Raw genomic sequence first — 27022 nt, forward strand, 5'->3', positions numbered from 1 at the left:
TTCTCAAGGGCGAAAGGGGCTGCTCTAGGGCCCCTGTGCTCAGGATGGCGCAGGCCGTGCCACCCACCCCGCCTGACTCGGCCGTTGCCGTGGAGCTTGTCCCGTCGGGGTCCGGGTGGGAAAGCAGCCGAGCAACGTCCCGACCCGACGAGGGTTCTCTCTCACCCCCACCCAGCCCGGCTGCTGCCAGGTTCTCACCGTCCCGAGGGAGAGGCAGGAACGTGGGAAGTGACGGGCCCTGATTAGGAAGCCCCTGGGGCTCCAGCCCTGGGCTGGGAGGGCCGTGGGCTGACCCGGGCCAGCTGTGTTGTCCTGTGGCCATGGGGGAGGAGGGCAAGAGGAGCTGCTAGGGACCCTCATCCTGGTGCCCTGGATGGGTGGGTCCCGTCGGCACTTCCCTCGGCCCTTCGTGGTGGGCTTTCTCTGACCCCCCTGCTGTGGCAACACTTGGTCCCCGCCCCCAATGGCAAGACCCCCTAAATGGGGAGCTTTGGGAGCCTTTAGTGCCAGGAGGCCTCTTGCACTTCCTGGGTAACCCAGCTTCCCCAAGTCAGGAGAGCGGGAAGGGTGGCAGGACTCTCCTGCGGAGGTAAAGAAGGCCGCCCGGCCTGCTCCAGCCCGCACTCCGCGCCAGGCTCCGGCTGCAGCCGCCATGCATGTACTGGGCTGCTCAGCGCGCACACTGCCCCATAGCCCCCATTTTATAAAGGGGAGCGGGAGGCCCAGAGAGGTGCAGGAGTGCGCTCAGGGTCACACAGCTAGGGGGTGGCAGGGGGGAGGGATGAAGCCCAGAGCGAGGTCGTGGGCCCCCCTGGCCCCAGGCCCCACCGAGGCCAGCGCTCAGGCCCCGTCTAGGGGTCGCCTGCCAGCATTCGGGAGCTGGAGCAGCCTACTTGCTCCGTCCGCACGGCCAGCACTAGCGGTTCCCGGCACAGAGGGGGCATCCAGCAAACATCTACTGAGCGACCTGCCCTTGCAGATGCAGAGACTGAGGCCGGAGATGTGGCCTGGTGGGCTTGTCGTGCACCTGTGGGCCGTGGATCCCAGCGTGAGTGAACTTGGGCCTTCAAAGCCCTGGCCTCATTCCTGTGAGGGCTGGAATCTGGGCCTTCCCTGGGCCAGATCCTCTGGCTGGCTGTGCTCCGGACACGAGTGAGGAAGCCTGGCCCCGGGCTGCGATCCCTCCAGGCAGGATGGCACCATTTCCGACGAGGTGTCTGTGCCAGAGGCCTCCTCTGTCAGAGGTGCTGAGTTAAAAGCTTTTATTTCCCGACTCTGGCTAGTTCATCCCTCTAGTGAGCAGATTCTGGCAGGTTCATTTTTGGTTAAGGCCAAGGCAGGAAAGACAATAGCCCACAAAGTCAGCAGTGAGAGCCAGCCAGTGACAGAAAGACAGGAGGCCTGCCCCGCGAGGGCCTGCCTGGACTGCGGCCCTGGACAGCTTCCTGGGAGGAGACCCCAGGATGTGCAGCCTGCAGGCATCTGAGTGGCTACCATCTGGACGCCCGTGGGGCCTGCAGGACTGGACGCAGGGACGCCAAGGCCGGGTTCTCATTCCTGAGCCCTGACCTAGTTCAGGTGTGACCCTCGGAGGCCACAGTCCTCAGAGCTGGGGCTCAGTGAGAGGAAGCAGACACATCCTAATGGTGAACCTCAACACACCGGGAACCCTGTGGCTGGGGCAGCAGCCGTGGGGAGGACGAGCCCTAGGCAGAGAAGACGGAGGGGACCCAGCAGAGGAGTCAGGCTGGATCTTGGCCCCATCCTGGAGGCCAGGGCTCCTGGGCCAGGGAAACGGAGGCTCCAGGCAGCCACTTTCCTCCTGAATCACAGGGGTCCCAGCTTTGCTTCCCAGTGGTCCAGGGGCTGCAGCTGAGCGGCGGAGCCATAAGGGGTGACTCGGAGCTCGCCGGGGCCCGTGGCCTCAGGAAGGCAGACCCTTCCGCTGTCTGTGTGGCTCTCGAGAATAGAAGCAGCCCCTCCTTGGCCGGGCTGGAGAGGGGCTTGCAGGCTGGCGGGGTGGGTCGGGCCCCTCGCCGCCTGCCCTGCCTCTCTGCCTGGCGGGTGGGAGAGTTCTCATCCATCACCCCTGGTCCCCGCAGGCCTCTTCCATCCTAATTGGATTCTCCTGCTGCCTGTGTCTCTTGCGGCCTCTTATCTCTGTCCCTCCCAACGGTAATGAGGCTGCACCTTCCCCACCATGCCCAGTATCTTCTCCAGCCTCCCACCCCCATCCTCTCATCCCCTCGCTGCTCCCGACCCCGATGGGCGGCTGGGCTCCTGACCCCACGGAGCCCTCAGCCAACCCCCCAGATCTCATGGTCAAATCCCGTGGCGCCCCGTTCCCTGGGGTCTGGCCGGAGCAGCTCTTGTTTGGGGTGGGAGCCGCACCAGAATGCAGAGGGGAGAGTTTTCCTTCTGCCTGGAGAGGAAACAGCTGAAAAGATCCCGCGAGATGCCTGTACGATGAGACCTGTGTAAAGGCCTTGGGGGAGGCGGGGGAGCTCAGGGCGGGGACGGGGGGTCCCGTGGCTTAGAAACCGCTCCTGCACTTTATGTGCACGGTGGCCATGTCGGAGCTGCGTCTGTGTGGCAGGTGGCCTTGAGGACTTACGGGCACCATCAGGGCCTCAGAGGCAGGCGAGGCCACAGGAGCCCTGCCAGCTGCAGCCTGGGCACCTTGGGAGGCGGCGTGAGTGCTGTCTGGCCCCGGGTACCCAGCCGGACCTGGCTGCCGCCTCCGTGACCCCAGTGTTCTGTGAACAGGTTTGGCCTTTGGGTGAGAAGAGGGCAGCAGGAGGAGTGGCCGAGGGGGCCCAGCAGGCTGTGTGGGTGGCTGGAAGTGGGCCATCGATGTGCTGCTTCGTTCAGGCCGGCTGGGCGTCTGCTGTGGGCCAGGCCCAGGCACACGGCTTTGGCCAAACTCCTCGCCTGGCACTTACCCCTCTTGGGCCTCTCCTGCCTCTGCACCAGCAACCCTGAACCTGCCCCCCAAAATCCTCCAAGTCCGTCTTCACACCACGCCCCACCCCCACCTGTCCGAAGGCCGGCTCAGGCTCACCTCCTCCAGGAAGCCTCCCCGTCACTCTGCCTTCACCATCTCCCCTCCACTGAGTACAGCACGAGCTCCGGGCTGTCCGTGTGCCCCTTCTGCGCTCACTGCTCCCCGGAAGCTCGGATGTCCCCAGGGAGAGCCAGGCCGTGCCCGTGGCAGGGGTGTGTCAGCATTCCAGGGCTCAGGCACCCCCCGGGGCTGGACCCGGCCTCACCCTGGCCTTCACACGGCCCAGGGGAGTGAGTGGAGCCTGCAGAGAGGGGCTCGTCACGCGCGCACACACGTGCACACATGTGCAGGGGGCCTCCGGTGCGGCTCCGCGTCCTCCCCGGGGGTAGCCCAGGCCTTGGGTTCCCTGGCGCAGGGCGGGGTCTGGACGCCCCCCAGCCGTCTGGTCTCTGGAGGAGAGCATGTGTGACGGCGGCTGCTCCATCCTGGGCTCTCCGGGGGCCCGTGTGTGTGAGAGGAGGGGGCCTGGCCCCGGCCCGGGGCAGCTGCAGGCAGGAATGGCAGCTGGGCTCTTGGAAACAACCGTGGTTTTCATTTTCCTTCCCTCGGCTCAGGTGAGGGCCAAGGCGGGTAATGGGTTCGCTATGGGGCTGATGCTGGGATGGCTCGAGTCCAGGACTGGCCTCTGCTCCTGAAATAGTGCTGCGGCGGCGGCCCTGGGACAGGGTGGGAGGGACATTTGGGGGCAGTTCTCCTGGGCCTGCGTGGGGGCAGGGTGGACCCCAGGCTGTAAACTGACCTCCTGGTCTGGGCTGGGCTCTGGACGTCAAGGGTGGAAGCAGCCAGGTGGGCCGTTTGTCCCCGGGGGGCAGGGCGGGAGATGGCGAGGAGGGCTTTTGGGCTGAGAGGCAGATTGAAGAGAAGCCTGAAAGAGAGGCCTCCTTCCAGCACCTTCCTGGCCCTGTAGCTGGGGCCCGGTGGGGGCCGTCCGATCGCCGGCCGGTCCTGCTCACGGCCCCCGTGCCCCTCGCAGCCACCTGCTGGCTCCCAGGCTGCTTTCTTGGCCGTCAGGGTCCTTGAAGCAGCCTCTGCCCCCCAGCCCCGAAGCAGTCACGTGACACCTGACTTCAGGTGGAGGCCGAGCCCAGGCCTGCGGCCCCCCCGCCCGTCCGCCTGTGAGCGGGCCCGGTCCGGCCCCAGCCCCGGGGAGTGCCTGGCACAGAGGCTGCTGCGGGTGGTCAGCAGGTGGCCAGCAACTGCTACCCCACCCGGCGTCTGTTGTGCCCGTAGACCGTCACCCTCGACACCAGGGCACGGGGGGTCACGGTGGTGACCTCTGTGGACTTCTCTGAGAGTCACTCCTCTCTCTCTCGCACCCCCACCTGCCTTCAGAAGCCTTAGTTCCTCCTGAGAAGCTGGGACCCGGGAGTACCCCGTCCCCTGGCCACACGGGAAGGGCCAGGGTTCCCCCCTCGGGCTGGGCAGGGCGCCCAGGCTTGGTCTCCTCCTGTCCCGCTGGAGGGCCTCCTTGTCCCACGCCTTGACCCCTAGGAACCTGGGGGGAGACATGAGGCAGCCCCCCGGCCCCTGCAGGCATCTCGTGCTCCCAGGCCCAGCCAAGCTCCCCCAGCGCCCGCTCTGCATCCAGAGGCCGAGGCAGCCTGCACAGGCACCACCTCCCTCTCAGCAGATTGGCAGCATGCGGTCAGGTTCCCTAACTGTGTGGCAGGGTGAGGCGGGGCCTCGAGAGGCCTCACGGAGGGCTTCACGGAGGAAGTGTCCGTGAGCACCAAGGGACAGATACCACATGGATGGGGGAGGGGAGGAAGCTTGGTCTTGCCCTGCTTCCTGCCAGCCCCAGGAACATGGCAGTTCTGCCCCTAAAGCCCCAGGGTCACAGGCCTCTGGTGGGATGGGCCCAGCACTAAGGAGGAGCCGTGGCATTGTAGGGGGGGGAGCAGCAGGGGGCCCTCGCCCCAGCCAGGGCCCTGGCAAAGGAGCTCGGTGGCCGCCCAGCTTGGAGAGGAAAGCTGGAGCCGGCCCGGCGGGTGGAGGGTCAGCTCCTGCTGACACACAGACATTCCACCGGGCAGAGACACCCAGCCCGAGTCGCCACATCGGGAAAGCATTTCCCAAACAGCTTCCAGACCACAGCCGCGTGCCTGGATGTGCTCGGTGGCACCGAGGAGGCTCTGTCTGAGCTGCTGGTGGCATTCTGCGCTTGGTGGCCTGCTGCCATCACGGCTGTGCCAGAGTCCCCACGCCTAGCCTAGTGGGGATAGAGGCCCAAAGCCATCTCCCCCCCCACCCCCGGTCCTTAAGGAGGTACCGCCCAAGTTCATCCATATCACGAGCTGTCTCGGGCTCTGGAGACCTGAACGTAGCCCTCAGCTGGGTGGGGAGACATCACTGTTTCTCAGAACCATGTCCTGCCCAGAGTGGGCACACAGGTCCTCGCGGAATGAAGGGAGTGAGTGAGTGAGTGAGTGAGTGAAGGCTGAAGTGTGAAGGAGGGATGGGCCGGCAGCAGGGGGAGCACAGAGGCGGCAGAGGCTGGCTCTGGGAGTGAGCGGGCTGGGGAGCTTTGCAGAGAAGGGCACCTCTGGGTTGGCCCTCGACAGATGCATAGGAGCTCACCATTCGCAGGTGGGAGGAAGGGTGGGCATCTCGGCTGCTGTGGAAGCTTGGGCTCTGGGTGGGCCAGGCCACCCAGAGACGGGTGGAAGAGCCGGGATCTGGAGCCAGTACCTCCTAGAAACGCTTCGCCCAGGGTCCAGCTCTGATGCTGAGAGCCCTTTGGTGGCCTGGCCTGGAGGAGCCCGGCACTGGGTTCTGCCCGACAGTCCGGGGCCCCCATGGCGAGGGGCAGTGGAAGAGCAGGGGAAACCCCATGGTGGGCCGATGACTCAGGTACACCTCCTGCTCGGCCTCTGCCCCCCGCCACTCAGAACCCACTGGCTGCCTCCCAACAGGGAGCCACTGGGCACCTGCTGAGGCCATGTCTCCAGGAGCCTGGAGGAGGGTGCACAACGCGGACAGGATTTAGGTCAGACCTGGCCCCCGTCGGTGGCCCCCTGTCCTGCGTGACCTTGGGCAGGTCATTTCTCCTCTGGAAAAGGGCTGTACGAGAACGTCCGGGCCCCCGTGTGCAAAGGGCAGGGCCCAGGGCTGCCAGAGGAGGACGGCTGGCTGGTGGGTTCCCTTCTGGGCAGAAAGAGGGTTTAATTACAGGCGTGTCTGGGAGGGACACAAAGGAGAGGTGGACGGGGCGTGCCCCGTGGGAGAGGAGGAAGGAGGCGGGAGGGGCCAGCGGCAGCCCCCTGCTGGCCAGTCGGTGCGTGAGGAAGGATGCTGAGGGTGGCCTGGGGGCACGCCCCAGGCCTCACGTAGCTCTTGACGGCTTCTAGGGCAGAAAAGTCAGTGTTTTCTTTACCCAGATTTGAGGTGGCGAAGCACCTGAGAAGCCTCCTTGTGCTTCAGGAGCTGCCCCTGGACACTCAACTGGCTTTTTTTTTTGGCTGCGCTGCGCGGCATGTGGGATCTTAGTTCCCCGACCAGGGATTGAACCCGTGCCCCCTGCAGTGGAAGCGCGGAGTCTTAACCACTGGACTGCCAGGGAAGTCCCTCAACTGGCTTTTTTACTGGCCGATTTCCTCCTTCCTGGCCCCTGTGGACACATGGCAGGGGACATACCTGGCCCCGTTTTTCCTCCCCATGTCATGTGTATTGCACAGCTGCAGGCCCACGGGCCCCTGAGCTGGTCTCCTCCGGCCCCCTGCCCACTGTACAGATGATACTGAGATCCAGTGGGGGCCTGGGACTTGTCTGTGTCATCCAACTCTTCGGTGGGCTGGGCCCCACGTCTGCTGCCCCCAGACCGCTCTGCTCTTCTCCAGCCCGTGCCCCCGTGCCGCGTGCTGGAGACGGGGTCTGAAGCAGCCCATCCCTGCCCCAGGAAGGCTGAGGCAGTGCATGACCCCTGTTTCCCCCCAGCTCAGGCCAGGATGTGAGTTGGAGTCCAGGTGGGTATAACAGGGTGGTGGCATCCCCGGGCTGGGACGAGAGGCCAGAGGAGTGATCCCCGGCCGGCATGTGGCTGCTAGGGTTGGGGAGGGTCGAGGGGTACCAGGGTGGCGGCTCTTGGGGGATCGGGACAGTCCTTGGGTCCCTTGACCCTTCCCAGGCCAGCCTGGCTGCATCCGCCACGGAGCAGGGTTCCAGCACACTGGCCCTGCGACACTCTGCTCTGGACATTGCCGGGGGTCCCCCTGCTTGGCCTGGGGAAGTCTGCCTGGGCGTAGGGCCTGGCAGGGGGTCCGGCATGCAGACCTGGCTGCTGACTCTTAGTGACTCCCAGTGAAGCGCTTTCCTCGCTGTCTCACAGTCCCCATATAAAGCAGGTCTGTGCTGACCACCCTGCGTTACAGACTTAGGCACAGAGAGGCTCCTGGCTCCGTCGAGGCCACACAGCACCGCCCCTTACTAGCAGAGCTGGAGCTGGGGCTGGGCAAGGGGTTGACCTGCCTTGTCCCATAGAAAGAAAAGTGGAGCTACACACGAGAGCCATAAAAATGATTAGGGAGCTAGTTCACCTTTTCATATTCATACCAAGAAAGCGGTGTTCTACTCTCAGCCCACACCTCAAGGGGCCACTTCAGGGAGGCTTTCCCCCTGGGCGGGTGCTGACGTGGGAGCCCAGGCCCTGTTGTCCGGTGGTGAGGGTGATCTCTGAGTCAGTGTCTCCCTCCGGTGTCCCTCTGCACTTCCCTGAGGGACAGGGCTTGTCTCCACGCCCCCTGCCCCCTGCAGCCTGGCTGGTGGCTGCACAGGCATGTTTCTGTTAGCATCGTTGGCAAGCGACTGAGATGCACATTGCAGTGTAAACAGTGCTGGCCTGCGTGGAAGGCACAGCTCCAACGGCCACCCAGCAGTGTGTCTATCAGGGGGATTTATGGAGGCTCCCCTGGGTGACAGTCTGGGGTCCACGGGCTGCGGTGCTGCCCAGAGGGAGGGCAGGAGAGAAGCTCACCCCGGAGGCCTGGGCAGGCCGGCAGGCAGGCCCATTTCTGCACTGCCGGGCATCTGGTGGGTGGGGGATGAACTGGATTCTGGGCTGCAGACAGGACCCGACAAGGAGAGATGGTGCCTCTCTCCCGTGAGCTCGAGGTCGCCACCGTGAACCCTGCCCACAGGTGGGCTGCGCAGAATGATAGCTAACACTTTCCGGGGAGATGGAGGGCTGGGTTAGGCGGGGTGCCATGGGTGAGCCATCGGGGGTCCGCACAGGGCTGCCCGAGATGAGGAGCTGGGGGCCAAGCTCCCATCAGGCCTGAAGGCACAGGTCGCTCGGATGCACAGCCGCTGTGACCCCACCAAACTTGGGCAAGGCTGCTTCAGACACATCTGGGACCTCAGGCTGTGCCCCTGAGCAAAGAGGGGTCCAGGGCTCTGGTGCAGCCTGACACCTGGGGCTCAGGCCCTCCCCTATCTGCCGTAGGGGTGCAGTGGTCCCCTTGCCCAGGCTCCCTCTGGTACCGGCCCTGGTCCAGTGGAGGGCATGGCAGTGCCGGGTGCTGGACACTGGGCTTGGGGGCTGCAGGAGTCTTCACCCCCAGGATTTCCACTACGGTTGTGTGGCCTCAAAGTGCCTCCGTGCCCCACTCCCCCCAAACTTCGCAGAGCTCAACCCCATCAAGCTGCCTCTGCAGAGCCCCGGGCCCTGCCAGGGTGGCCTCCATCTGTGCTTTGGGTTCTTCCACGTGTCGTTGCAGGGACCTGGCCCGCGCCAGCGCCTGTGTGCGCGTCTGTGCAGGCTTCCGTGTGTCTTGTGTGCATGTTGCACACATGGGTCTGCCAGTGGCCGTGTCTGCGTGTCCGCGTGGGGCTGCGTGCGCTTGTGGATGGGTCAGCGTGTGTGTCCGGGTGCGTGAGTGAGCGAGCCCGTAGGAATGCGCGGGGCGGGTGGGCGGGGGTGGGCGGCGCGCGGGGGGGCGGGGGGGGACCGGCGAGGCCAGTGGGGCGGGAGCGGGGCGGGGCCAGGCGGCGGCGGGGATTTGGCCTTTACCTGCGAGGGGCGGGGGACGGAGGGAAAGCGGGGAACAGAAAGGCGAGGGGCGGGGCGCGCCGGCCCACAGCGGCTCCAGCGGCACCAGAGGCGCCCTCGGAGCGGAGCGGAGCGGGGAGCAGAGAGCGGGGGGCGGGGCGCGTGCCGTCCGGAGCCGCGAGGGAGCTGACTGGCCATGGAGGCGCCCCGGGGCCGCGGCGGGCTGGCGGCGCTCTGGTGCCTCGGGCTGCTGGGGGGCCTGGCGCGCGTCGCGGGCACGCACTACCGCTACCTGTGGAGGGGCTGCTACCCGTGCCACCTGGGCCAGGCCGGCTACCCTGTGAGCGCAGCTGACCGGAGGCCAGGTGGGCGCGCCGGGCTCTGCGCGGGCGGGCGGGACCGGCTCTGATCCGAGGGCGCTGCTTTTGTTTCCTCTTTAAAGTTTGCGCCCCGGAGCGGCTGACAGCGCGGCTGGAGGGAACGGGGCTGGAACAGGGCCCCCTGTGTCCTGAGTCTTCGGACATTCCTGTCCCCTCTCTGGCCTGGCTGCGGGGGCAGCTGACAGCAGATCGGTCTCTTGACCAGAGGGAGGAGAAACATGTCCCCGCCTTTGCTGGTGGGCACAGGGGCTGCACTCGCCCATGGCGCTGGCAGCTCTGGGGGTTAAGCAGGAGAGTAGGGTAGGCTCAAGAGAGAGGCCCTCGGGTTTCCCTTTCCAGGGTCCCCAGAGCCTAGGCCCCTTGGGGGAGTGTGTGTGGGTGTGACAGGTGACATTCTGTCACCTCACCCCAAGGCTTGGGAGCATGGTCAGCCCAGTGGGCTGCAGGGTCAGCTGGGAGGACCCCAGCAGCCCACGGGAAGCGGCTGCACCCCTGTCCTGGGTCCATCCTGCCTCTCCCTGCAGTTCAGATCTGGTACCTGTGCTGGGCCAGCCTCCTGCAGGGAGCTCCTATGCGTGTCCATGGGGTACATGGAGTTTGGAGTCTGGCAACCTCAGATGCGAGGTGGGGTGTAGTGTGCAGTGAGTCATCACTTGGGATGCTCTGGAGGACACCCAGCTTGGGGCAAGGCTGCGTCTCCCCGTGCCTGAGGCCTGGCCACCACACCTGCCACCAGCGCCGGGGCTCTGAAGCCTCAGGACTGTACCTGGGCCACAGCCATCTGGCCAGCAGGAGCAGGCAGGTCCAGAGCGGGGCTCTTTTAAAGAAAAGCGGGGCCGGGATTGGGCTCCCCTCCAGGCCCTCACTGGCCCCTGAGTGTGGCTCTGTACGGGGCATCTGGTCTCCTTGGAGATGTCAGCCCCGCTCAGCTGTCCTCTGGGCCAGTCTGTGCCGCTCTCTGCCAGAGGACACACAGGTCACTGAGCTGCAGGGCTGGGCTATGACAAAGACCCCTGCTTCCCCTAGCTTTGTCATTCGGCCAGTGGGGGCCCAGGCCCCATCCCCACAGGGGAAGCAGTCCTCCCACTGGGTGGCTCAGGTAAAGCGACACTGTCACTCCACCACTGGTGGCACTAAATGCTGTGAAACTGTGTGACATCCAAGGGCCTGGTGCTGAATGGGGCTGGGCAGGGCTGGGCTTTGGTAGCCGGGAGCCCCCACTCTGTTCTGAGAACTGCCTGGGCTTGTGGAGGGACCAGGAGAAGGGCCCGCGGATAATGGGATGCGCTCTCCGGGGTGAGGACCCTGCGGCATGTTTGGGGGAAAGCAGGACTCTGAACTTGGTAACCACCGAGCGGCGCTTTCTGGCAGGATCCCAGGGGGCTTAGATTTTCCTGTAAGTGTGGCTGAGATTTCAGAAGGGGCTTACTTGGGGTGGTCTCCGCAGGGACTGCCTGCTCCTGGGTTCCCAGCAGCGTCTTGATGGGCTCCCCGAGGCACTGTCACCATCGCCCAGCTCAGCAGACACCACAAGTCCAGCGGGCTCCCAGGGGAACTGGCCCTGTGTCTGTGCAGTGATGTGTCCCTGCGTGCCAGTGTGTGACACAATCCTCATCAGCGGGCTGCCAAATCCCCAGTCACACATCTTAGCTGAGGGTAGCAGTGAGACCCCAGGGACTGTCCTGCTGAACCCTGGCCTGGCTGTTCCTGAAAATAGCCCTGCTCGTGGCCTGCCTGCTCCCACCGGCCAGAGCGCTGTAGCCCGGAGGTAGTCTCAAGGCTTCAGAGACCTGGGCTTTCAGACAGTGCCCCGGTGCCGGTGGGAGCTGCACGGGGCGGAGCGTCTTTACCCCAGGCTGGGTGTCGTCCCCTGACTCTCTGGAGACAGCCTCCAAGCTCCCTTTCAGCTGGGGGTGCCCACGCCGCCTTGGGGACCAGCCACCCTCCGTCCTGTCCGGGAGAGCCGTCCGTGTGCCCTCTGGCATGGAGAATGGCACAGACTGGCCCAGAGGATGGCTGAGCAGGGCCGATGTCTCCAAGGAGACCAGATGACCGTACGTTTTCTGCTGTAGTTTCAGAGTCCAAGGGGCCAATGCTCGGCCGGGGTCTCAGGGCAGCGGTCCCACTGCCGGGGTCACCAGGTAGAGGCAGCGCAGCATGGTGGTGAAGGCAGGCCTGCATCACGGGACCCAGGGGACTGCCGCCAGCCCCTCAGAGAGCACAGTGGCCCTCACTGCGGGCGTCAGGAGGCCAGGCTGGGCAGAGCCGACTTTTGGGAACCTGGATTTCCAGCTTGGGTGGTCTGAGCCTCCGTGACTCTGGAGAGACTGCTGAGATAGTTATTCACTCTGTGTTCACTTCCCATGGCTGCTGGGACACATTACCCCAACCTGGTGGCTTAAAACCCCCCAGGTCTGGTACCTTATAGTTCTGCAGGTCAGAAGTCTGAAAAGGGTGAATGTGAAGGTGCTGGCAGAGCTGGTCCCTCCTGGAGGCTCCAGGGGAGCATCTGTTCCCTGCCTCTTCCAGCTTCTAGAGACGCCTGCATACCTGGCTGTGGCCCCGCCCTCCATCTTCAAAGCCAGCAGTGCAGCATCTTTTTCTTTTTTGTGGTTTTAGATACTTATTTATTTATTATTGAAGTATAGTTGATTTACGATGTTTCAGGTATACAGCAAAGTGATTCAGTTATACATATATATATATTATTTTTCAGATTCTTTTCCATTATAGGTTATTGCAAGATAGTGAATATAGTTCCCTGTACTATTACAGTAGGTCCTTGTTGTTTATCTACTTTCTATATGGGAGCGTGTATCTGCTAATCCCAAACTCCTAATTTATCCCTCCCCCCTGGCCCCTTTGGTAACCATAAGTTTGTTTTCTGTGTCTGTGAGTCTGTTTCTGTCTTGTAACAGAACATATGAGTTCTGTTACATATAAGTGACATATAAGTGATATCATATGGTATTTGTCTTTCTCTGACTTACTTCACTTAGTATGATAATCTCTAGGTCCATCCATGTTGCTATAAATGGCATTATTTTATTTTTTTTATGGCTGAGTAGTATTCCATTGCATTGGGCCCTCCTTCCTTCCTGTCTTTTATTTGTAAGGCCCGTGTGGTGACGTTGGACCCACCTGGATACTCCATGGTAATCTCCCATCTCACCTGCAAAGTCCCTTTTGTTGTGTAAGGTTCCAGGGATTAGAACGTGGTGCTCTTTGAGGGGCCATTATTCAGCTGCCCACACCCTCAAAGAACTGAGCCTGTGCTCCTCAGGTCACAGCATGACCACAGTCACGGTCACAGGGTCAGCGGCTGTGGGTCATTGGAGGTGGCCGAGAACAGCTCTGTTCTGCCACCACGTGGCCCGCCTTGGGAGTGGGGCCGGCAGGGTTTTGGTAACTCCGTCCTGCCTTGCTTTCTGAGTGTACGTCGTTTCTATGAAGGGGCCTCGATCTCAGAGCTGGAGGGACCCCAGCAGGAGGGCGTCTGCCCGAATGCCCTGCCCGCCCATGAGCAAGGAGGTGCAGGGGGAGGCCTCAGATCCTTCAGCCTTGAGCTGCCCTGCTGGGCCCAGATATTCAGACAGGCTGACAGCAAACCGTGGACAGGGGGAGCCCTGGCTGGGCCCCATGGCCTCCCGCCTTGCTGCTGGTAACGGTCTCTGTCACTGGCGGTGCACCTTTGGGGGAGGGGAGGGTTCCTGGGGTGCCGAGGGTCTGGCCCGTGTGATTTAGGCAGAGCCTGGGAGCACCTCTCGGGTCTAAATGTCCCGTCCTCGCAGCAGGAGGACGGTAAGAGCGTGGTCACATGGGTGGGATTGTGGAGAGGGCCCAGCGGTCAGGGCCGTTGCTTGAGGGGCCCTGCTGATGGCGGCCTGCCCCTGCCCAACCCCCCACCTGCTTTCCCAGACTGTCCATCAGTTTGGTGTCTTTGTGGCCCCCAGGCTGCTGGGCTCCCCACGTGTCCTGCTCAAGGACACAGCCCCCGGGGCGGGCTCGCCCCCCGGCCAGGTGCCCGAGGGCTTGGGGGTGCAGTGCCTCTGCGGTCACCTGCTCTCTGAGGCCAGTGTCTGGGGTGACCAGTGAGAGCCGGTTTGAAAGCCAGCGTTCCCACTGGTGTGCCTGCTCCGCGACTGCCTCGGGGGCCACGTCTGGGAACGACGGCCCCTCTGTCCTTCTCTCGTGGCTTTACCTGCCTGCCCGGCGAGGCTGCTCGAGACACACCGCGACTCAGTCCGTCCACCCGCCCCTTCGGACGGCACACGTGGCGCCTCTTCCCCCGAGCCTCGCTAAGCCCCTACTGTATGCTCCGTGCTGTCACTTTACTTTTCAAGGACCCTTGAAGGGGTCGCAGAGAGAGGGATCTGAGCTCAGAGAGGTTGGGGTCTCCTTTCTGAGCACCCTCGGATGGCCCGTCCTGCCGTGCCCAGCGGGTGTGGGTCTGCCTACTGTCCCCCACATCACCCAGCTGACTCTCCCACAGGAGGGCCCTGGGTCCTGAGACCTCCCCCCATGCCCTGGGTCCCTGTGTCCCCCAAGACTCTTTGGGGCTCTCTTGAGGGCCGTTAACACTTTGCCTTCAACCTTCCTCCTGCTAATCATCCTGGTGTCGTTCCGAGGAAGCTCCCTCAGGTCACCGTGGTTCCAAGGAGGGGTTCTCTCGGTCTCATCTCCTCTCTGAGGCAGCCTTGGGGCTTGGGGGGCACTCTGGGGGTCTCCCCAGGGTGGATGTGGCTTGTGCATGGAGCAGAGGCCCTGGCCTCCTGGGCTCGTCTCGGGTCATTCCTGGAGGGCCAGGCACGTGCTCAGGGCATGGACTGGGGTCAGGATTTCTGTCCGTGGGAAGCACAGCCCGGCAGGCAGGCCCTGGGGACCCTCCAGGAGGAGCCTGGCCGCTGTGCCGCCTTCGCTACCCTTCACAGGTGTGCTCGGATGGCTGGGGCTTTAGGACGGGAGCCTCGAAGGCGGGCGGTTTCGTGGGGACGGCGGTTGGGAGCTGGACGGTGGAGTTGCAGCAAATAGCGTGGACCCTCGGGATTATTAAGCAGAATTAGAGGAACCTCAGCCCCGCGCAGCCCCTGGGAACAAGCCAGGTTTCCACACAGCTGCAGACCTGCCCCTGAAGTCACTAAACTTTCTCCCAGTGGAGCCCCGCAGAGTGGAATCTTCCCCCCGCAGAAGATTTGAGCTGACCGTGGCCTCCCCTGCGAGGCTCGGTCAGCAGTCAGGGCCTCTGTTGCCAGGGGAAGGGTGCCCCAGATGCTCGGCTCTTAGACGCTCGGGAGCGGAGCACGTCTGTGTGTCTGTCTCCCCTTTTCCTGGCCTGGGAAGCTGACTGCCCTGTTGGTGAGGCTGGCGTCTGAGAGGTGTGGACCGGCTGAGGACCAGGCGTGGGCTTGTGTCCCCATGCCCAGGGCCTCTCGGTTGTGTGCTGCCCGAGCAGCGGCCTCTTCCCTCCATCTCTCCGTGTCTCCCGGGCGGTTGGGTCCCTCCTGACGTCAACCTCGCACACAGGTATCTGAGGCAGCCTGTTTCCTCCTGCCTTCCTGCCTGGCCTCCCCTGAGGTCCAGGGTGGTGGATGTGGGCCTGGAGGGAGTGTGGAGGAGGGAGGGGCAGCCTGAAGCATCTTGGCATCTCTGCATTCCTGCAGAGGTGACCCAGGCCAGGCCATAGGGCCTGGTGCTTTGGGGTGCAGCCCCTGGGCCTCCACTCCTGGGAGGGTCTTTCTCACCTTCCAGCTTCCAGCTCAGCTAGTGGGGTGGCCCCCGGCCCTTTGGGCCAGCCCTGTCTGCTTCCGGTCAGCGCTTTCCTGTGGCCTGAGGCACAGTGCCGTCAGAAGGGGCAGGCGGGCACAGGCCTCCTGCACAGTGGTGGGTGGTCTCAGGTGTGAGGTGTCCTGGAAGGGGAGTGCCCGGGACCTCCACTCGGTCCTGTCCTGGGGATGTCCGCTGTGCTGACCTCCTGAGTCGCTGGCACAGGGACCCCAGGCTGACCACCTGCACTGGTTTCCTGGAGCTGCCGAACCAGATACCACAGACCAGGTGGCTTTAGCAACAGACATTTATCTCTCATGCTCCGGAAGCTGGAAGTCAGAGGTCAAAGTGTCGGCAGGGCCGTGCTCCCTCTGAAACCCGGGGGAGGGTCCCTCCTGCCTCGTCCAGCTCCTGGGGGCTCCTGGCTTCCTAGGCTGTGGCCGCCTCCCTCAAATCTCTGTCTCCCTGTGTGTCTCCAGGACCCCTGTGTGTCCCCAAACGGGGGGGGCCACCCTTCTCCAGTATGACCTCATCTCAGTCCTTAACTAATTACGTCTCAGAGACCCTGCTTGTAGATAAGGTCACACCCTGAGGCTGTGGATGGACATGAACTTGGGGGACACTGTTCAACACAGGGCACACCCCCCATCCTGCCCTCACTCAGGCTCCCCCACCCTGAGGCCGGGGCAGGGGCATCTCCTGAGTTACCAGTTTCTTCTTCTGGGCTCGTGGGCCCCCCGAGGAGCAGCTAGCCCTGCCCTGAGAGCGTTTCTGGATTTGGAGTTTGGAAAAGAGCATGTGCTCTGGGTTCAGTCTTGAAAGGCGCTAGGCTCTGCCCCCCCGACCTGAGCTTGTTCCCCGAGATCTGGCCGACTCCGCTGCTCCCCACAGCCGGCCCCAGAGGTGGTGGCTCTTCCTCCCAGGGGGCTGTCAGGCGTTGGAGACAGGCCTGCCTTCTCTCCACTCTGCTCCGGCAAGCCGGTGAGGGGCTCGGCACTGTTGCAGGCAGCGTGGCCTGAGAAGGAGGGTCCCAGTTCTGGGCCCCAGCACAATGTCCTGAGAGAGGGGGGCCAGGCTGGACTCCCCGGGGCTAGTGCAGAGCGGGGGGCAGGGGGGCGGCCTGGGTGGGTTCTGGCTGTTGACCCCCGGCCCCGTGTCCCCATGCAGATGTGGACGAGTGCCAGGTGCACAACGGCGGCTGCCAGCACAGGTGTGTGAACACGCCAGGCTCCTACCTCTGTGAGTGCAAGCCCGGCTTCCGGCTCCACGCGGACGGCAGGACCTGCCTGGGTAAGCACCCCTGCGGCCTCCTGGGCCCGGTGCCACCTCCCTGCCGGGGCTCCTGGCCTCAGCCGTCCCCTGGCCCTTCTGGGTGTGCCCAGGTCTGGGAGGGGCCCGGGGCCCCTGCACTCCTGGGCTGAGAGGCCTGTCTGCTCAGTGCAGCCGCCGTTACGGTGGCTCCGTCCTGCTGAGGGTGAGATGCCGAGGGGCCCTTGCCACCCATCGTGGGCCCTGGCCAGCACCACTCATGTCAGGTTGCTGGGGCCCAGGCGGTGAAAGGGCGTGTCCTGGGCCTGGTGCTCTCCACGGAGGCTGGACCCTGGGACCCTGAGCCCTGTGACCTGGGCTGCACCCTCTCTGTAGCCACAGCTGAATCTGGCCACTTCCCTGGGGGACTTCCGTGACGGGCAGGAGCCCCTGGGCCACCATCCTCTCCAGGGCCCTATGCAGCAGGAGTTGTGGTTGTCCGTCGGCAGGGACACAGGTCCGGCTGTGCTGCCCCAAACTGGGGAGACTGGGTGCCTGCTGGGTGGTGGGGAAGGCCCGGCCTGGGGCGGGGGCAGCATGGGGCTGCTCTCGGCCTGCAGAGTTGGGCTTCCCAGGCCCAGGTCCCCCACCCCAGTCTCGGAGAGCCTGGGGGTGGGGCTGAGGCTGGGGGGGAAGGGGTAACCGAGAAGCGGGGTGTTAGCCCTCAGTTCCTCTGTGGGGCCTTTTTGCCGTGCGGGACGTGATCAATGGGGGCCCCTGCCGGCACGGGAGGCTCCAGGGAGAGAAGGGGAACGCTGGCGCCCACTGGATGGAGGGTGGAGGGTGGAGGCCGGGCGTCTGGCTGTGGGCCGTCCCCCGCCCCTCTCCTGGCTGCTCTGGACACAGGTGCCATGGGCACAGGGCTCACCCTCCCTGCTGGCCGCTCTGTCTGGGAGGCTACGTGGGGATCATTCTCTGGGGGCTGGGCCAGTGGTCACCCTCACAGGCCAGTGCTCTCTCCCCGGCTATGGGGGGCTGCCCCTTCTTTCCACTCTGTAGGCCCCGAGCGGGCCCGGGAGGGCTCTGAGCAGCATCCCTCCTGCAGGCCCTGCTGCTATGTGGCAGGGCGGCCCGCCAACCCTGGGGGGCCCTCCCCGGCACAGGCACTCTCATATGTCTGGGCCGCCGCTCAGGGAGCGAGGCAGCTGCTCTGTAAAGTTTCTGTGGGCTGGAAAGTGGAAACAGATGCAGGAATGTTGTGATGTTCTTCAGGACAGATACAACAGGGTGCAGCCTCAGTTGCTGGTCCCCCAGGTCCCCAAGTGTCCTTCATTTTCCCTTCCTCTGGGGCAGGTTCTCCTTGGAGAAGGGCGTCCCTGGAGGCTGATCCAGGGTGGGCTGAGTGGTACCCACTGCCCCCTCCCCTGCTGGCTCCTTGGTGAGGGGCCTGGGCTGAGACACCTTCCTGTCTCCCTAGACCCCCCCCGCCCAGTTCCCCCGATGGTGGCCTTCACTGAGCTGCCAGAATGGGTAAACAGCACGCAAAGGGGAGGGTGCCCTTCAGGGCTTTGGGAGGGATTATGGTGGCCTCTAAGAGTGGCCTTGAGCTGCTGGCTTCCGGAAGCCCAGGAGGGGTGCTTCCCAGCCTTGTCCCTGGCCCCCAACCCAGCTCACTCCTTCGCTACGCTGGAGCCCCTCCCTGGAGCCTTTCCTGGGAGATGCCTGTGCTCGGGGCCCCAGAAGTCTTGATTTGTGGCACTTGCTTATTTTAAAGGGTCTTTTCAAGGTCTGATGCCAGGGCCCCCGGCGTGGCCTGCACAGCCTGTCAAGAGGCTGCTGGGACCTCACCGCACTCCACGCCTGCCACCCCCAACTCTGCACACCCAGACCGCGTGGTGTGCCCCAGGGCCCCAGGAGGTCTGCAGCTCTCTTGGGTGCTGGCGCGCACCTCCTGGCCGCTCCCACCAGAGGGCGCAGGTGAGACCCGCCTTGGGCACCAGCCTCTTACCTGCGTCCCATGGCTGGAAGTGCTGGTGTTTGGCCTGGGTCTGTCACCTTCTCTTTCTTTTGACTGCAACTCCCAGCGGGAAATGTACACTGCATCCGCTGCACCCACGCACAGTCACACACACTTGTTGGTGAATTCCGCATATCTGGAATTCCTGGGAGCTGACGTGTGCAGGGCGGTCCCCAGGTCTCTTGGGAGTGGTGTGGGTTTGTCAGCTTGGGTCTGTTGGGGCTGCCTTCCCTGTCGGGGCCTGGGCTTTACTGAAAAGCTTCCAGAGCGGACAGGGGTCTCCTGGTGGCTTCTTCCCAGGCAGAGCAGGAAGCGTTTGCTCTAAGGGCGCCCGGCCCTTCTCCTTAATGTGCCCCTTGTGGTTGCCGAGGGACCCACCCCGGCTGCGGTGCACCTGACCTACTGGTCTGGGGTGGGTAGGGTGGCCGAGCCTCTCAGATCCCGGATGAGGGGCTCCAGGTGGGGGCCCGTGGAGGGCACTGCATGGCCCCTGCCAGGCTGCTGGACTTCCTGCCTCTGGGAGGTGTGGCCTTCTCCACTTCTGCAGGACTCCCAGGGTGCAGGGTGTGGGGAGGAGCTGGTGGCCTTGTCCGTGGTTCACAGTGGCACCCTCTGAGCCCAGACTATCCTAGGGTCTCAGCAGACATTTATGGGAAGGTCAGTGTAGGAGCTGTGCCCCTCCCCAGCCCTCCCTTCCCCCACACAGGCCAGCTGCTCTGGACCCCTCCCTGGGACCTACTGGGATCCTCTGGGCAAGGGGAGGGGTGCTGTGAGCTCTCTCGGGACTTTGCAGGCAGGCAGGGAACAGGCCCGGGCACCCCCACCTTCAGAGCTTGGAGTGAGGATTATAGAGATGCTGGAGGGTAGGAGTAGAGAAGGTGCCCACAGGGATGTGACAGTCCTTCCTCGGTACAGGGTGGGAAGGTCCTCTGTGCTGGGAGCTCTCAGGTTGGTGCCACATCATGGGGCCCCAGGGATCTGGGAAGTTTTTAGAGGTGGTAGTGGTTGGGGGGGGGCTTGAAACAGATAAGGGGAGCCTTGAAACACTCTTCGAAGTTGCCTCAGAGGCAGGAAGAGGACAGGAAGTGCACAGTCTTCTTGCGTCCCTCCCTTGCAAAAGATCTTATGGAAATAAAACACAGAAAGGTTCAATTCTTTTTTTTTCTAAATTTTTTTTTTTTGTTATTTTTGACTGCTTTGGGTCTTCGTTGCTGCGTGCGGGCCCTCTCCAGCTGTGGTGAGCGGGGACCACTCCTAGTTGCAGTGCGTGGGCTTCTCATTGTGGTGGCTTCTCTTGTTGCAGAGCACGGGCTGTAGGCGCATGGGCTCAGTAGTTGTGGCTCACGGGCTCTAGAGCACAGGCTCAGTAGTTGTGGCTCACGGGCTTAGTTGCTCTGTGGCATGTGGGATCTTCCCGGACCAGGGCTCGAGCCCGTGTCCCCTGCATTGGCAGGTGGATTCTTAACCACTGCGCCACCAGGGAAGTCCCAAAGGTTCAATTCGTAAAGTGAGAATTTGCAGGAAGGATTTTACCATCAGCCCCGAGGCCCCTGAGTGGCTCACATCCCGCCCTGGCTGCCCTTGGCTAGCCTGGCCCCAAGAGAAAGAAGCAGAGGCAGCCAGGCATGCTGGGGCGCTCCATCGCCAGGGTGCCCTCCTGGGTTTGCCCCCCACCCCCAACCCCCCAGGCTCGGGTGGGAAGGGCCGGGCCGAGCGAGGCCCAGGGCTGGGCCAGCCTGCTTCTCACCCTGGCCCCTTTCCTTCCCCAAACTGTGGGAAATGGGGCTGCTGAGAGCAGTGCTGGGCGGGTGTCTGCGAGTGACGTTTTGGCTTTTCTGCGCCATCTTGCAGAGCGCCCCAGGCAAACCCACAGAGACCTGCCCCCGGTCCTTTAACACTTGGTGCCGGGAAACCCTCCTCTTCTGGCCCAGAGTGACTCCGGCCCCGGGGTCCCTTCTGGGCCCTGGCCTTGGACGTGGCTGCTTCCCCACATCCCCCATGGTGGTGAGCAGCACGCCCGGGCCAGTCTGAGGGAGCACGGTGTCACTGGCTCAGTGAGCAGAGGGTCCTGTGAGATGGCCCGGGCTGGCCACTTGGAAGAGGTGGGCTCTCCATCCATCTCCTCCTCCCCTCGGCCTCAGGCTTGTTGGGCCTTTTGGATGGACGCTGGGGGAAGGATTCTGCTGTCAGCATGCACCCCCTGGTGGCCTGGCTGCCCCTGCCAGAGTGCCCTGCCGCCTGGAGTTAGGTGGGCCCTACTGGGTCCACAGCACGGGGAGGGTCTCCGCGCCGCTGCCCTCCTGTGGGGTTTTGCCACAGGTGCGCCGTGTGGCCTCGGGGCAGGCGCTCCCCCAGGCCTGGGTCTTCCCAGTGAGGGGACAGCGAGGGGCTGCACAGGGCCTTGCAGGCTGTTGTTCCCCGGCTCCTCAGAGGGGAGGCCGCCTGGGTCCCTAGAGGCTTTGCTGACAGCATGTGGCGTGGTGCCAAAGCCGCAGGCAGCAGAGGGGCGGAGATTGCCAGGCTTGTCTGCAAAGCTCATCCCTGCAAACCACAGATGCAGTTCTGGGAATGTTTTCCAGTCCCCTCCAGACCCGGAACAGGCTGCAGCTTCTAAAAGGGAGTGTGTCTTCCCCGCCCCCAAGGGGCTGCTGAGTCCAAATAGGGAGTGGGAAGGACAGCCCTGCCTGAGGACCACACTGGGAGGTCACGGCTGTGCCTGAGACCAGGCCCCCGGAAGTGCAGGTTGCCAGCGCCCATGGGTGATGGGAGGGTCACACCCCAACCTGGGGAAGCCAGGGGCAGCGGCCCAGACCCCAGCTGGATGCAGAGACCCAGCGGGGAAGCGAGGGCAAAGTGGAACCGTGGCAGACGGCTGGGCATGGGCTGGGGGTGAGTTTAGAGTCAGTGAGCTTGGCAGAACCAAGCGGGAAGCAGGATTCGAGCAGCGGCGTGGGGCGGGGGAGGTGTGGGAGGTGTGGATGACATCGGGTTGGGCGCCGGGGGCCGCAGAGCCTGGGTTCTCGCCTGCGAGTGCTTCATCCGAGGTGGGCGGGCACTGGGCAGGGCAGCCGCAGGGCCTGGGTCCAGGCTGGGCCTGGGGAGCAGGGGCGGTTGGTGGGGTGCAGTCTGTGATGTTGGGACGGTGCCAGCCCCTGGCTCGTGGGCAGGGCAGGTGCATCCACGCTGCAGGTGAACCGTGTCCCCGTGCAGCGTGGAGGCCCCAGCCCGAGGGTGGGCGCGGGGGGCAGGACGCACAAGGCAGAGTAGGCAAACCGTGAGCTGCTGAGGGGGGCGGGAGCGGGCAGAGCCCAGGGGAGTTTCCCCTCCTGGCCAAGCCAGGCGGGCCACCCGCTTCCTGTCGCGCTGTCCTGGCCCTGTCGCCAGCAGAGGGCTTCCTAGAAGGAAGGGCTGCAGGTGGCTGCTGACCCCACGTGGTGTGAGGCTCTTGGGACCTAGAAGCCAAGCCAGTCGAGGGCAGTAATTACAAAACCCTCGAAGCCGCCCTCGAGCCTGCTCCAAAACCGCTGGCTGGGGTTGGAGGCTGGAGCAGAGGGGGCTGGTGGGCTCGGCACGCTGCCGACATACTTGTCCTCACCCCACCGGCCTGCCAGGCACAGCCCCTTGGCTGACCAGCTCGGGCAGGCCGGCGTCCGGGCTCTGAGACCAGGGCCTTGCCAGCGAAGCCGCCTTGGAGGTCAGCTCTCCAAGCCCCCACCTGCCACTTCCTCTGTAGCACTCATACGTCCCTGTTGCTGGGCTCCAGCCCTGAATCCGTGCCCAGGTCCCAGGTGCTGCCACCTGCACCTCCAGGAGTGGAGAACCGCTGGCATGGATGGAGCAGGCCCTCCACCCTGTAGGACAGTTGATTTCTAGAATGTCCAGTTTCCTGCTCAAGTAAAGGCCCCACTCCCCTTGAAGAGCTTGACGCCTCGCAACTGGCTCCCGGCTAGACCAACTCCTGCTCGTTGAAGGTGGAGTTGTAGCCCAGCTCCGTTGGAACCCACGCGTCCCCTGGCCTTGGCATTTGCAAACTGGGAAGTGAAGGTGCAATAGTCAGCTCAGGCTGCCGTAACAAGTACCACAGACTGGGCAGTTTCTACAACAGCAGTTTATTTTCTCACAGTTCCGGAGGCTGGCAGTTCTGGATCATGGTGCCAGCCAGTTCAGTTCCTGGTAAGAGCTTTCTTCCTGGCTGCCCTTCCTGCCATCTCCTCATATGGCCACGGGGACAGAGACAGAGACAGAGAGAGATCTTATGTCTCTTCTTACAAGGACACAAATGCTGTTTGACCAGGGCCCCACCCTGATGACTTCATTTCACCTTAATTACCCTACCCCCAAATACAGCCACATCAGTGGTTGAATTTTAGGAGTACACATATGAATTTTAGGGGGACACAAACATGAATTCCCTTTGGGGCTACGGAAACCCCTTGTCTCCCATTTTCTGATGGGCTGTCAGCTTTGCTTCAGGTCTGAGCCTGGTTCTGATTTGCGGGACCACCCGGGCATGGGTCAATGGTATGTGGGTTCCATGGCCAGGTCTCACAGTGACCCGAGGGGCCTGGAAGCTTCACCCCCAGCTTTGGGCACTGGTCACACAGAGACTGGCTCTCTCCTGAGCTGCACAGCCCAACGCCTGAGAAAAACTGCCTTGTTCAGCTTTCTGGCAATCCAGGGCACAGGATGCTCAAGGTGATGACATGGGGCTTGGCTCCCTCGTGTGCACAGCTTGGGAGCATCTGGAGCGTTGGTACTTGTGCAACAGAGCAGTGAGAGACAGGCTTGGGAGGGTGTGAGGCTGCATGGGGAGCCGGACCCCTCCGTAGCCCCCACCTGCCTGGGATTTCTCCCCCGGTAGGCTCCTGTGGGCCCGGAGCTGGGTTGCCCCGGGCCTGTCTTGGGGGCTCTGCCGTCTGGAAGGGCTGCTTTCCAGCCGTGCCACAGCTCTGTGGGTCGTCCTTGCTGCCGTGGTGTCTGCCCAGCCGGCTGCCCTGCCCCGGGCTCCGAGCCCCTCTCTCCGTGTGCCTGCCCGGCGCTGCCAGGAAGGGCTTCTGATTCCTATTATGGGCTCTGAGCGGGGATGCAGTTGGTGTTGTGAACACAGACGGGGCCCCAGGAATGGGCCGGCTCAGGCCACGCTTGGAAGCCTCACTCTGGAGTTGATGGCGGTGCCTTAAGCAGAGCTGTCTCAGGAGAGGCAGGCGGGGCCTCGGGGGTCAGCACAGAGTCGGGGGCGGGTGGCTGGACAGGGGGCCCAGAGGCTGAGCGGGATGTGAGACGGTGGCGCCCTGTTTGCCTCCGTTCCACCTGGGACTTGTGTCTCTGTTGCTCCTCCCCGACACGTGGCAGGGCCAGGTGCAGCCAGGAGACAGAGCCGGCCCTGCCACCCCGGGTGTCCTCCGCACCCCAGCAGGGCTGGCTTGGCCCCGGAAGCGGACCCGGGCACGGGCTCCTCGCCCACTCGCCCCATGTGGGGAACCGGCAGGATCGTGAGTGCTGTGTTTTGACTTTGGGGGAACATACTTGCTTTGAAGGAAGGTCTGCTTTTGGCAGACGGTGTGGCCCTGGCCTGCTCCGAGCCCTGAGGCCGCTCACGTGCTCTGCGTATTGTCGGGCTGCTCCCGGACCCACTGGCGTCGGTGGTGCGGGGTGTGCCACTCCTGGCCCCCAAAACCAATGACAATAAATGGTCTCTCCAAACTCGGGCCCTGAGGCCAGCGGCGCCCTGGAGTCTGTGATGACAGCACAGGTGGCATCTGGGGGTGAAGCCCTGCCCCCCGGCGGTCGCAGTGTTTTAGTACCAGGCCTCAGGTCTGCTCTGGGCCAGGCCCGCTGGGCAGTGGCCCGCGCCTCCCCGGGGCACAGACAATAACACATTCTCGAAGCTTTGCTCCAGAGCACGGGGCCTGTCCCTCCCTGACCACGAGGTCACTACCAGTGACTTGAAGGAGGCACCAGAGTCCAGGTGCCCTCTCTGGGTGCCCAGCCTCTCTGAGTGGCCACCCGCCCCCCCCGCCAGGCACAGCCCCAGCCCATCCACCCAGTACCTGGGCACCCACTCGGCCAGCCTGACCCGCAAGAGCCTTGCCCTGTGTGGGCCTGAGCGTGAACACCTGGACCCCTGGCATCCTGGGAGTGGGATGCAGGTCCCTGGCTCTGCGGCCTTACCAAGTGCTGTCCCCACAGCTGCTGGGAGGAGCGGGGACTGTGTGAGGTCAGGTGGGGGTGAGGCCTGGCCTGGGGTGGGCAGGAGCTGCACTGGTCCGTCAGGAGCTGGGGGCCAGGCCTGCAGGTCATGGTGGCCGTCCACGCCTGCCCCTCTGGCCTGGCCTGACGACCTAGATAGTGGAATGCCAGGGTCTTCGCCAGCCCTTGCTGGCCTGCCACCTCCTCCAGGGAGCCTCCCAGCCTGCTCGGACTCTGAGCCCTGGACGCCTTGGCTCTTAGGGGACCCCGGTGTTTTGCATTCTGTGCTGGGTGGGGCTGGGCTTCCATCGGGGTGGGCGACCTGCTCTGTGGTGCCTCCCTACACCCAGTCCTGGGGCAGGCTGGGCCAGAGGACCCAGATTCGGACCACGGCCCTGCGTATCCTGTGTGTGGGCCGAGAAGCAAAGCCAGGCCCACGAACCAGACAGGAACAGTGCCGCCCTCTCAAAGCCCCTGCTTCTGGGATGTGGACAGGAAGGAGGAGGGGCTTGGAGGGCCCGGAGTCTTCCTGCAGGAGGTGCTCTGTGCCTGCCCGGGGCCAGGCCGTCGTCCTGGGCTGACCTGGCTCCTCTCGGGTCCCCAGCCATCAACTCCTGCGCCGTGGGCAATGGCGGCTGCCAACACAACTGTATTCAGCTCACGGTGACCCAGCACCGCTGCCAGTGCCGGCCCGAGTTCCAGCTGCAGGAGGATGGCAAGCGCTGCACCCGTGAGTGTGCCACCAGCCGGTGGGAGGGGGAGGACCAGGGCTGGGACTCCCACTGGGTCCCCCGTTCTCCACGCACCCACAGACCTGCCCGGGAACCCCACAGCCTGAGCCCTGCCCTGCTTGGCTGCTGGTGCTGGAGGGGGGCCTCAGGGGCAGCAGGGGCCCCCTTGGCTGCCGAGAGGCTGTGGGGCATCGTCCAGCCCCTGTGGGCACCAGGGAGGAAGCCTGTCAGGCTGTGCTCTGGGGTCACACATCTTCGGGGGGCAGGAAGCTCAGGACGGGGGTATGGGGATGAAAAGGAAGGGCATCCTGCATGTCCCCCAGTTCTGAGGCCCACCTTGGGCTTGGCGTGGGCACATGGGACCCCAGCCCTGGCCCTTGGGCGGAGGGGGCTGCCCAGGCCCCGTCTGACACCTTGCCCTGGGGTTTCAGGACTGCCTGTCATGGAAGGGGGTGCTCTGCTGATGGAGAAGGTGGAGCAGGTCTGGGAGACCCCTGAGAAATGGAAATGGGGGCTGGGGCAGGGCAGGTGCTGAGGGAGTGGCTCCTGACCCTGCCCGGCCTCTTGGCTCCCGGGTCAGGAGTGTGGGTCTGAGGGTCTGAGGGGCCGAGGCCAGCAATGAGGGCAGAGTGGCACAGGGTCACGGGGCTGAGGGTTCCGACAGGAGAAGAGGCACTGGGGGAGCTGGCCGTGAGCCCGCTGCCTGACCAGGGCTGGCCTGGCTGGTGCCCTGCTGTCTTCTCTGGAGTTGTTTGGGGATGCCCGGGGCTAATCTTACCCCTAGTCCACTGCCCAGCCCGTCAGGCCAGAGCAGGAGGGGTGAGAGCTCCAGGGGGGGCCTCACGAGAGGCCCCGGAGAAGGTACCCCGAACTGCCGGAGCCCCCCATCTCTTTCCTTTGCCTCCATGCCTCCTGGCTGTGACCGTAGGGAGAAACCCGTGTACGGACTGGAACGGCGGCTGCATGCACACGTGCCGGGTGCTCCGGGGCCTTGCCCACTGCGAGTGCCATGCAGGATACTGGCTGGCAGCGGACCGCAAGGCCTGCGAAGGTAAGACTCCCTCCCTGCCCTTGGGCTGGTCCAGGTCAGCTGTGCGGGGCTCACCTCCTTGCATCCCCCTGCACCGGCCTATAGGCGTAGGACGGCCCCTGTTGTCACCCTTGGGTGACCTGGAATGACGCAGGTTTATCTCCGGGGCTGGGGGGCAGGGTAGGGGTGGAGGGTAGAGAGGAGGGGCCGGAACCCAAGGAGCTGCTCCCAGCGAGAGTCTCATGTCGGCAGGAAGGCAGATCTCAGGTTGCCTTGTTATTTTTATATGTTTCTCGTGTTACCTAAGTAGTACCTGCTCGTTAGGGAAACAGGAAAGGGTGAGGGAGGAGAGAGGAGGAAGCATCACCGTGACCCGGGTGGCATCCCCGTGTCGGCTTCCAGGTGTCTCTACAGCTTGTTTGTTAGTGGGCACATTTAGCATCACCCCAGAGCCCGGTCGGGCGCAGCTTTCTAGAACACGCTCCGATCTCCTGGCTGCATGGGTGTCCGCTATGCGGTGTTTGTTAGTTATCCAGTCACAGGACTCGGGTGTCCCTGCTTCTCCCTCTTACAGGCGGCTCTGGACGAGCAGCCTTGGGGAGGGGTCTGTGCGCATC

The 27022-nt window shown here is 64.0% G+C and overlaps 1 protein-coding gene across 1 annotated transcript in view; it reads left to right on the top strand.

Annotated features, from left to right (window-relative positions):
- Positions 1 to 27022, top strand: part of MEGF6 (multiple EGF like domains 6) — a 97831-nt gene that overhangs the window by 50399 nt on the left and 20410 nt on the right. Inside the window, 3 exon segments of the mRNA XM_061185086.1 lie at positions 16358 to 16480; positions 25249 to 25374; positions 26304 to 26426. Coding sequence (XP_061041069.1) covers positions 16358 to 16480; positions 25249 to 25374; positions 26304 to 26426 — 372 coding nt within the window.

The sequence above is a fragment of the Eubalaena glacialis genome, chromosome 3 (genome assembly GCF_028564815.1).
Source record: "Eubalaena glacialis isolate mEubGla1 chromosome 3, mEubGla1.1.hap2.+ XY, whole genome shotgun sequence".
In the NCBI taxonomy this organism is placed as follows: Eukaryota; Metazoa; Chordata; class Mammalia; order Artiodactyla; family Balaenidae; genus Eubalaena; species Eubalaena glacialis.